We start from the raw sequence: 12,165 nt of genomic DNA, 5'->3' as shown, positions 1-12,165 counted from the left end.
ATAGCAACACTGAAATAAAATTAAGTCAATAATTACAAATAAAAGGCACAATGGAGCAAATTAAAAATTAATTGGCACCCTCAAAGAAGAAAGTAATCTCTGAATTGGAAGATATTATTTTCAAAAATGGGAGAAAAACCAAAAGGCTGGAAGATGAATCAAGCTAACAAAGCCATTTAAGAATTAAGGGACGGTATTAAAAGTGCAAATGTAAGAATTATGCAAACTTCAAAAGACACAGAAAAAGAAGCTGGGCTTTAAAAATGTATGCAGCGGAATAAGAAAGAAAAACTTCCCTAATTTGGGGAAAGAATTGGGGAAATATAAAATAAGGGGCAGAGAACTCCCAATAAGTTTTACCAATGAAATCCTTGCTATGACATGAAAATCAAGACCACTTCAGCTAAATAAAAACAATGAAGATGCCCTTAAAAGTGCACTTGAAGATAATCAGGTAATTCATTGAGAATTGAGTGACATGTTATGTATAACAAAAGGAAATCATTGTCAGACCAAAAGAAATTTCCCAAAAAAACTTTCCTTTGTCTTTAAAATGAAGTAAAACATTTTCACATAAAAGAAAAACTCAAAGAATTTCCTCTTCAGAATTGCACCAAAATTATACTTAAAGATATTCTCTTGATAATGAAGAGGAATAGCACCCAAAAAAGCAAAGATAGAAGTGGAGAATGTCCCATTAAAAGCACAACAGAAGACTAAGTGAATAGCACCCTTTCTAAAATATCAGGACCAAATTATTACCTATTCATATTAACCCTGAATGGAGATGGATTAAATTCATTAATCAAGTGTTATAGATTAGAGAACTAGATTTTAAAAAAATCTATCTGGTTCCTACAGGAGACTCATCTCACCAACAAAGATATGAAGAATCTGAAAGTAAAAGGATGCAAAAACATATTCAAAGCTAAGGAAAAGTAAAAAGCAAGTTGGTATTGACATGAAAAACTTTTAAAGCAAAGAAGAATACCTCATATTGATCAAAGTATCCAATCTTCTGAAAGAGATCAACTAATTTGTTTCCTAGGATCTTTTCTTTTTCATCTCTAATTTTACTTGGTTTTCTCTCTTGCATTTCTTGCTAGACTGAGTAAAACATTGTTTTGCTCAACTTCTTTAAACAATGGCTTGTTCATGAGAACCAGGACCGCGTGCAGGCCTGCCATGACATGTATTGGTACCCACTGGCAAGAGTGTGGGATGGAGAGTGGAGTCAACTGGGATGAATTAGGTTTCAGTGCCCAATTATGTGAATGACAGTTAAAGGGGAAGGATGACAGATCAGACCAATCTTCTGAATATGGAAGCTTTGGGAGGGGGTACCTCTGACTGGACTGTAGTTCTCAAAGCTGTACATGAGGGTAGACTATGTGGAGGACAGTGTCAGGGTGGGATGCAGCACCTATACTTTTATGTAAGCAATGGGGCTAAAGATAATCATGCTGATGTAAGGACACTTATTTTTTATTATATTTTTGACAATTTTTACTTAGTTAATTAGGGTAAAAAAGGTTCAAGGGCTATAGGAAAGTGGGTAGGACTATTATTTCCATATTGTTTCCTTCAAGTTTAATGGGGGATATTAAGGGAGAAGGCCCACCCAATTTCCCACTCACCCCAAGTGTGAGATGTAGAGCATCTTCTGAGATTCTTGCTCAAGTGGTGTGATAGTTCACCAGTTATGAATCACTGCCAATATTGCCACTCCAAGCAGTATGAGGTCTTTGCAGAACCCACTGATTGACATAGTCCATCATAGAGTGTCTCTTTGCGCCGTATTTCACTGCCAATGTATAGCTGAGATGGTTGATTGACCTGTTCTGTCTTCTCTCTTTTCTTGGTTAGGGCTCTAAGTCCAGCATTTTGATTGGGGAGATCTCCAAAGAAACTTTGTCTGAGGTGTTCTCAAACCATATTCTTGAATGTACTAGCAAGTACACAGCCCAGCACAGTCCATCTCCCTGATCAGCTGGTGGTTGCAGTCGCTGGGTTGGTTCTGTTTTCAGCCCTGATTTCACTGGAACCAATGGATGTTTCAGTCCATCTTGGTTCTGCCCAGCACATACTCAGCCCTGGCATAAACTAGTGGGAGCTGTAGCCTAGTTGGAGCAACCCACAATAACCCCCACCAGGCCTGCCTCCTACCATGGTTTGACAGTATGTGTAGCAGCAGAAGGACACTTTTAAATGGAGAAATATTATCCAGGTCAAGCACAGAGTGCATCTTCAAGGAAATAAAAAAGAACACAGCAACAACAGAGGGAAACTTGGAGACTGAGGGACACAGAAAAGTAGCGAAGACAATGGTGTGGTACCTCATTGAACAAATACACCAATGACATTAAGCAAATGGCTACGTGAACTGCATCAGGAGCTGGAACTCCAGGAGGAAACATGTGCAAATGATTGTTGTTTGAGAACTCAGAAAGTGAACCTAGACAAAGAATTGCCCAATCTGCTGTCATTTTTGCTTTGACCAAGAGCAGAAACAGAGCATCAGATTCCAAACAGGTAGTGTGGGAACAGGGCAGATATCAGAGCTTAACCCCACCAGAGCTCAATTGGGTGCCTTCTTGTGTAGGGAGAAAATAGATATAGGACAGAACTGCACATGAACTAAGTTGAAAGTGAACTCATTTCTGGCTCAGCGAACTACAACAATGTACCATGCTTCAAGTTTCTCCCAAAATAGGTCCAGGTAGCATGCAGACCTAATGGCCAGCTGATCAAGAACGCCACAAGTTTCACATGAGGTGTCATTTTGTACAATGTTACAAAGGCTTTGAAACTGTAGAGACAACAGTGAGCTGCACATACACCATAATCCTGAGAACAATGTGACTGAATATGGGAGAAACATTGTACAGAAAACGCTGCAACATTAGTACATCATCACAGGAGACAGAGAGTAGTGAGCCAGGAGTTGGGTTACACAAAATGTGGTGGAAGTGTAAAACAAGAGCACATATCTGCAACTTGCTGGAGGGAGTGGTATATGCGACCATAAACAAAGAACTGCATACTACCCACAACAAGTAAAATCAAACTGCAGACCTGTGTGGGACACAGCCTGGAAACATGCCTCAAAGAGAAGAATCTAATAACCAGAAATACAGTGACAAAGTGCAAAAGCAGAGATAAAAGTACAATGAATATGACTGAAGTGACTCCTGCAGAGGAGCAAAAGCCTTGGCCAACCTCAGAATTAACTGAGGAATACATGGAAAAATACTTGTTATAAACCTTAACAACGAGAAGCATGGAAAGCAGGAGTTCTAAGAATGTAAGGAATGTGTTACAAGGAAATAGCAGCAATGACTCAAATGAAAGCTGATATATCAGAAATGAGGAATTTCTGATTTTTAATGGAGCAATTGAAACACAAACTGGAGAATTTCCAAAATGGAATGAAGAAAGCAGAAGAAAGAATCTCAGAATTGCAAGATATTTTCTCTCACCAAGGGGAAGCAAACAAAATTTTGGATGCAGAGCTGCATTAAGCTGAAAAAAAGTATTAAAGAACAGAAAAAAAAACTATTCAATTGAAAATATAGTCTTAAGAGAGTCTCAGAAGATACAGAAAGAGAAACTAATGATATGATCCTTAAAGGTAAACATGAAAAAAAGAATCAGTTGACATACAGAGGGATGGCAATTAAATTCATACCTGATCACTCACAGGAAACTCTACAGGCCAGAACAGAATGCAGCAACATAGTCCAGATTTTAAAACAAGGACTTGTTAGCCCAGGATAATGTTCCCAGCAAAGCCTTCCCTTGTCTATAAAAATGAAATAAAATTCTTCCAAAATATAGAAAATTTAAAAGAATATTCCTCTTTCAAACCAGCCTTATAAATGATACTTGAAGATGTTCTCTTGACAGAGAAGAGGAATAGCATATACCAATACCAAAGACAAATGTGACGATCAATGCAATAAAATAAGAGCAGAAGTTTAAATCATTGAACAACCCGTTCCTCAAATGACAGGACCAAATTGCCACCCACTTATTTTAACTGTGAATGTAAATGGTTTAACTCATCAATTAGATGTCTTGGAAGAGTAGACTGGAATAAAAATGAGAAACCCGTCTTTTTGTTAATTACAGGAGATATATCTCATGAACAAAGAACCTTAGAGGCTAGATCTCGTGGATTTTATTGTTTTTATTTTATTTCTTCGAAACACATTCTTTTTCTCATTTAATTCTCCCCTAACTCTGGTCATATATTAGTATCATTTTCTTTAGAATGGTGCTTTATTTCCTTTTTCGTATCTTCAGCAAGTGCTACTCATTCAGTATCATGTTATTTAACTTCATGGTATTTTAATTTCTTCATTTCATCCTGTTGTTGACTATATTTTGTGGTTTTTCATTTAAGGGATTGTACAGTAAGTGTAATGAAGACCATCATATCCAGTGACAGGTTATTTAGCTTCATGGAATTGTAAATTTCTTTTTTTTCTTCCTGTTGTTTGTGCTGTGGCTTTTTAAAAAAACTTCTTTATCCTTGACAATCTTTACATGGTTAATTAGGGCACAAGGGTTCAAGAGTTATAGGAAAGTGGATAAGTCTATTATTTCCATATTCTCTCTCTCTCTCTCTCTCTCTCTCTCTCTCTCTCTCTCTCTCTCGTTAAGTCTGGGGTAAAGGTGCAGACAAAGAGAGAGGCCTCAACCAGCCTCCCTTTGAGCCAAGGTCCGGAATGTGGTCCATGCTCTGAGGGTCTTGCTTAAGTGGCTTTGATAATTCAACAGTTATGAATCGATGCCATTCTTGCCATTCCAAGTATGATGAAGTTGCTGTAGAATCCACTGGCTGGCATAGTCCACCTTAAAGTCTCCATTTGCACAGTTTATCACTGCCATTATATAGGTGGGGTAGTTGATATATTCTGTCCTCTGTTGTGGTGCCAGGTACCCTCTGCAGGTTCTGCTAGACTGCCATATCCTCCATGTGCACCAGAGTTTGCTGTTCACTGCTCTAAGCCTCTGAGGAGGATTGGATCTGGAATTTGCAATCCATGGCACACCATGAAACCTGCACTTCTCTTCGTGGATAGGGCTCTGAGTCCAGTGGTTCAACTGGGGAGATCCCCAAAGAACTTTTGTCTGAGGTGATCCTAGACCAGGTTCTCATGTATACTTGCAACTACAAGTGCAGCACAGTCCATCGCCCCAATCAGATGGTAGTTGCAATTGCTGTGCTGGTTCAGTTTCCAGCCCTGTCTTCGAATGGAACCAATGGGTGTTTGCACTCCAGCTTGATTCTGCCCACTTCACATTTGGCGATCACTTAAACCACAGTGGGTGCCACAGCATTGTCAGAGAAACCCACAATAATCCCCACCAGGCCCGCCCTGCCCTAGTTTCCCAGGCTTGGCAGTATTTACAGCAGACCACTCCAGTCTTTCCCACATTCCATTCAGCTCTCATTTGTCATTGGGCATTAAATCCTAGTACATCCGATGCAGCTCCACCATCCAGCCCACACACATGTTGGTGGGTGCCATTGTGTCCAGCCATCCCTGCCCCAGTCCTGGTTTTCATATTCTCCAGTGGGAGTGGTAATCCAAGAGAGAGGTGCCCACTCTTTCTTTCATAGGCCACTCTCACACTTGGCTCATGCACTTTTCAGAGAGTTTTGTAATTTAACTTTACAGATTAACCTGCAGTGCTAGCATCTGCTGTCTGATGCTGCAGAGGAATGTTTTGAGCCCCTGCTGTTCTGGCTTTTAACTTAAAGGATTTATACTGACTGTGGAGTGGAGACTGACAAGTCCAAATGTGAGGATATGGTTCAGTATGCGTCTCCACATCTAGATCAAGGATGGACTCCCAGTAAAAATGTTGGATGCTACTTGACGATGGGATGCTGAACACTAGAATTGTCATGTCCACAATGATGGATTTATGACAGTCTATGAGGAACAATGTTGTTGCAATGATATGGAAAAACTCATTGGCTGGGAGTGGGATTAAAGGATGGTCTAGGGAAAATCCAAGGGCGGATTGAACTGTATTGTAAACTGATAATAATAAATAAAAATAAATAAATAGTTAAATTAAAAAATAAATGAGGCTTGAGATAGACCTGACCTAGCAATTACAATTACCAGTGTGAACATAGGTAACCTATCTGTTACCTATGTTAATCATAGCTAACATAGGTTAACCAAGTTGACATAGGTGAAAGACAAACTTGTACTCCATAAAGGTGGGTATACACAGAAGAGTCAGGTCAAATATAAAAGATTGCTATGAAGCTCCCTGAACAATATTGCTGAACTCATAATTCCAACCATGGAGAGTAGCAGGATCAGTGGATTTTCAGTGGAGTGCATGTGTCCCAATTGGGCCTCCCAAGTGGCTTTGACCAAGCTGTGGACAGCATACCCAAAAGCACATGGTAGAAATGTCAGACCATTGGAGCCTGCAGAGGACACCTGGTACCATAGCAGTGGAAAGAGGGTAGTCAAATTGGTCAACTACTACAGTGAAGCATGACAACACATTTCTGAGCCAACAGAGACCTAGAGTTGGACTGTGTCAACAACTGGAGCTTGGAAAGATATCCTCATCTTTGCATCTGTGAGATCAAAAGCATTTTAGAACCATTGAAACCACTTGAACAGAACCCTTGTGGCATGCTCCATATCAAGGATGTTACAATGACAGCAGGTGCCATGCTCCATTGCTCAGGTACTGAGGTGGTCTGCACACCGGATTTGGCTTCTCTCCTTACTCTCCACTTCCCCCATATACAGGAAGAAGGAAAAGAAAATGTGAATAGAATGGTTTGACCCATTTTACTCTGATACTAAACCTTTTCTACTTGAATCAACATATAAACATCATTAAAAGTATGTTAAAAAATAAAAACTGCTCTTTCCTGATGCAATTTATAGTCTTTTAGTTTCAATTCATTTTGATGTGATTTTCTTCATCACATCCAAATCCCTGTTCATTTTCCTTTTTAAATAATCTTTGAGATACTTTATAAGATCATTCTTTTGAGATATTTTGATTCTTTTGTAAGCACCTCTTGTTATAAATGTCCCTTGCAATGCTGTTTTGGCCACATTTCATGAGTTACAATATTTTTGCTTTTATTTTATTTCTAAACATTTTCTTCCTACAAATTTATTCAGTGACACATAGGTCATACAGTAGCATAATTTTCTTCCAGAAAGCTTTTACTTAATTTTTCATTTCATCAATTTCACATTTGTCATTCAGCAGCATGTTATTTAACTTCATGACTTCATGGTGTAAATTCACCCCTTTTCACATATGACTGCTTTTGCTTTATGGCTTTCCATGAAGAACATGTATAATGACTATGTCATAGAGACTTTCATAAATAGTATGAAGATGCAATGGTTTGTTCAACTCTACTTTCAAATCACAGATGAACTTCCAATGAAACTGCTAAAAATATCTTGACAATAGGATGATGGATCCTTTGCCATTGTCCACACCTACAATGTCAAGACACACTTAAACAACAGAATGATGGATTGTTTATGATGGACTATACTGTTATAATACTATAGGGAATATTAATGAAGGGAAGGTAATTTAGGAGGCAGAAGGGGAAATACCAGAACTAATGGGACTGTATCATAAACTAATAACATTATTATTTTTATAATTTGGAAGAATATATACCTGCACATGCATACTATGGAACTAATATTACTCTGATAATAACATTAGATATCAAGGGCTGTGCAGTGGCAATCTGAGCAATAATCTATCTGCAGATTAAATGACTCAATCAGGGCAAGGCACAATAGCCTAGTGGCTAACATCCTTGCCTTCCATAAGGCAGGATCCAATTTGGACACCAGTTCATATTCCTACTGCTCCTACACCCATCCTTGCTTGTGACCTGGGAAGCTAGTGGAGTTGGGCCAATGCCTTGGGACCCTATACCTGCATGTGTATCCAGGAAAGAAGCTCCTGGTTCTTGGCTTTGGCTCAGCTCAGCTCCTGTTGTTATGGCCAATTGGGTAGTAGAACAATGCATGGACAATCTTACTATCTTTCTCTCCTCCTCTCTGTAAACCTGACTTTTCAATAAATACATGAATTTATGCAATGACCAGAAAAAGATGTTGACTACTGGCTTTAGATTAGCTCAACTCCAAATGTTACAGCTATTTGAGGAAGGATTCAACAGATGGAAAATCACTCTCAGAATTCCCAGTTTCAACAAATGGAAAGCTATAACACCACAACCAGTAGTATAAGACCTTCAGTATAGACAGATATCAAAATAAAAGAAACAGAGACCAGAAGCAATCCTTATTTCCTTTGTCGCACTGAATAACGTGAATGATTTATTTGCATATAAGGGAGAGGCCTATTCAGTTCAACCATTAGTGCTGCTACAATTGGACAATCACAGTCAAAAAAGAAAAGAGAGTCTTTTTTATCATTCTGTTCAAAGCTAACTCCAAGGACTGGCACTGTGTTGTGAGAAATTAAGTTTCTTTCTGCATCAGAGACATCACATACGGGTGCTGCTTCAAGTCCTGGCTGCACAAATTCCTATATATATATATTATAGAAACTTTTAGAAACCCAAAATGCATCAACTTACAATGCAGCAGATATAAAGATATATGATTCTATCAGAAAGCCAATAGGTTTGAGTTTATGACTTCACATTTGGCAATGGATTCTTAGACTTGATAATCAAATCACAAGCAATAAAAGGAAAATGCAAAAATCATACATCATCAAACGTTAATCATTTGCACTTTCACAGCAACTAATTAGAGTAAAAGATACCCACAAACCTAAACTCTCAGCCATTGTCCATCACTGCAATATCAGGGTACATTTAAATAGCAGAATGTTGGACTTATGACTGCTTATTACTAACTGTACTATTGCCATAATATAGGGGGATTCACAGGGTAGGAATTTATAGAGGAGTTAAGGGAAATCCAAGAGCCTATGGAATTGTATTATACGATAAAAAAGTTATTTAGAAAATATTAATAGTGGAACAAACAAAAAATGATTTATCCTTGCACAGAAACTGTGTAGAGTGCTGAAAGATACTACTTATGGAACAGGAGAAAATCTTACAAACCATTTACCTGTAAAGAGACTTTTCTCTACAATATAAGGAAATCTTTCAATTCAATACACAGGAAAAATAATTTAATTGAATGGCAATGAACTTGAGTATACAGTTCTCGAAAGAAAGCATGACAATGATAAATAATGGCTATGTAATTATCAATTTAGGATGAACATTAAAACCGGCATGGGTTATGACCTCTATCCAATAGAAAGGCTATAAGATGAAAAGATGCAAGAGTCAAACACTGGCAAGAAAGTGAAAGGGTTGGAACCTTACATACTCCAGGTTAGAAAGCAAAGTCATACAGGTATTTCTGAAAAACACTTGAGAATAATTGAATTAGCTAAACATAGAATTATTGCCACTAATTATACTACTGAAAATATATTCAAAAGGTTGAAATGGATGTTGAAACAAAAAATTAAAATAAAAAAATGAACACAATTTTCAAGCCAAAGCAATAACAATTCAAATGTCCAAAAACCAGTGAATCCCTTGATAGATAAAAGATTGAAAGTTACATAACGGAACATTACTTGCTGCATAACAATGATTGAAATAAACCAATCACAAGGGAACCTGTGTGTAACAATTCCATTTGGATACAGTTTAAGAAATAGTCAATCTAGGGAGATAAAAGATGAGTGCTACAGGGGGAAAGGAGTGATGAGAGAAGGAACAGAATTACTGAAGTGACAAAAATGTTCTAGAATTGGCAACAATGATGGCTTAACTATGCATTTAAAATAGGCATGTTATTGTTTATTAATAATATGTAAGACATATTTTACAAAGATGAATAAATAGTGCAATACTTACTTACTGAGAAAAGTAAAGGTCTAAAGATATCATAATTAGTTAGCCTCCTGAGATTTTTCAAGAAGGGATCATCTGGGTTTCTAAGGGAATCAGTGTTCACTCCAAATGATGTGCTAGTGATCACATCCATGCTGTATGCCCCAAGGATTCTGTAGAGAGAGACAAGAACAATTAAAACCAGCACCTATCTGCCATTCCTGAGCCACACATGCAGCAGGAAGTGCTGAGAAAGCACATGTCAAGCACAACAGGTAGACTGCCAAACTATTCCTGGACCACATCAGGACACAGGCATAGGGCCTCAGTGGCTAATGATTAGTAAACACAATCAACAGTCAGAATTCTGGTTCAAGTCCAGCCGACCACATTTCTGATCTAGCTTCATGCTAACACATCCTGGCATGCAGAAGATTGTAGTGTAACAGCTTGTCACCATATCACACATGCAGGACAAGCATGAGTTCAGAAATAGCTAACATGGTGGACCAGCAAACAGGATATATCCACCTCTCTACTATGGAGATAAAGGTATTTGTTGAAAAAATAAAACTACAACCTAGATCACCAGAATAAACATTACTTCTGTTACTCACACTCAAACGTGTCAAGGGTGAAATGTGCAGATGTTTTTGTCCTAGGGGTAGCAGGGACTCCAGGAATATTAGGCATGTATCTACACTCAAGCAGAGCTAAAGACCATAAAAACATAGATTACAGAAGTGGGTGCTATATGTGTTTGTAACTGGCGTGTAAGATCTAAGCTTTAGCAGGACAGCTTGGATATAACTCACTCTTTCCAATGGATTCAAGAAGATGACATGTGGTTTCCCATCCAAGTAGTAACAGGGCCTGACCCTGCTTAGTTTCTGAAATCAAATGAGAATGAGAATAGATACGAGACATCTGAATAGAAATCTATAGCCATTTTGAGGTGTATAGAACCTGGCTGAATATAAACCAAAACTGAAATGTCTATGAAAAAGTCATAGGATGTGATTAAGAATCTGCATTTTCCTATTAACATATTGGTTATTCAATACCATGTCAATTAATGCCAAAAGACTGTACATTGTTGTTGATGTTATGTTGGGGCTTTTAATTGATTGGGATGATACTTTGCTGGCTTTACCTTCAGACCAGAGATGGTCTCACCAAGAAATCATTGAACCTACCAGATAATAAGATGCTGGACTATATACTCGGCAAATACTTCCAATGAAAGAATCTCAACTGAATTTGAACAGTGGTAATGCAACAAGGTGGAGAAATCCACCATGGAAAAGGATTCAGGGAGGGGTGGAGATATCCCAGTGCCTATAACACTGTGTCACATAATGCAATGCAATTAATAATAATAATAATAATAATAATAATAAAAAGAAGGTGACATGCGTCCAGGTCTTGACTCACACCAGAAACTATTGGGAAAAATGTTTTTCCCCTAGCACATTACTAAACATCAACACTCTGCTCTAAATTGCAGGAACTTTATTTCTCCTTCCCTCCATCCATTGACAAACCTCTAAAATACACCCTCTTTTCCATTACCAAAATCTGAGGTGGCCCTGAAGCTAGAGTTAACATAAAAATCATAGAAAACCATGAATAAGTATAAGAATAAATATCCCTTAAACCTACTATTGGAAAGAATTCATAAATATGTGATATGCTAGGCCCGGCGCGATGGCGCAATGGTTACGTTCCTCGCCTTGCACGCCTGAGATCCCATATAGGCGCGGGTTTTATATCTGGCAGCCCCGCTTCCCTTCCAGCTACCCGCCAGTGGACCAGGAATGCAGTCAAGGACTGCCCAAAGCTTTGGGAACCTGCACTCACGTGGGAGACCCGGAAGAACTTGTTGGGCTCACTTGGGGAGTGAATCATCGGACGGAAGATCTTCCTCTCTGTCTCTCCTCTCTGTATATCTGCCTTTCCAATAAAAAATAATAAAAATAAATCTTTAAATAATATGTGATATGCTCCCTGCTTGTCCAAGAATTTGTAGTTTACACAGTCTACTCGTGAATAATTCAATATTAGCCCATACTAACTAGAGGAGCAGAATAGCGCAGTTAGGATGCTGTTTGAGATGCTGTATTCCATGTGTAATTCCCCAGGACAAATGTCAGCTCCACTAATAAACCCCAGCTTCCTCAGAATGCATGTTCTTGGAGCCATCAAGGAACAGCTCATGCATTGGTGTCATTCAACACCCAGGTGAT

General features: G+C 38.4%; 1 protein-coding gene across 2 annotated transcripts in view; it reads right to left on the bottom strand.

Annotated features, from left to right (window-relative positions):
- Positions 1 to 12,165, bottom strand: part of LOC121171441 (cytochrome P450 3A6-like) — a 42,294-nt gene that overhangs the window by 15,574 nt on the left and 14,555 nt on the right. For both annotated transcript variants that reach the window (XM_041003140.1, XM_041003141.1), the window contains exon 7: positions 9,944 to 10,092. In XM_041003140.1, the coding sequence (XP_040859074.1) occupies positions 9,944 to 10,092 (149 nt within the window). The remainder of the gene's footprint in view (positions 1 to 9,943; positions 10,093 to 12,165) is intronic.

This window comes from Ochotona curzoniae, unplaced genomic scaffold, assembly GCF_017591425.1.
Source record: "Ochotona curzoniae isolate NIBS_2020 unplaced genomic scaffold, NIBS_Ocur_1.0 scaffold_2656, whole genome shotgun sequence".
Lineage (NCBI taxonomy): Eukaryota > Metazoa > Chordata > Mammalia > Lagomorpha > Ochotonidae > Ochotona > Ochotona curzoniae.
The sequence above is the reverse complement of the archived record's forward strand: the minus strand, read 5'-3'. Positions and strand labels throughout refer to the sequence as shown.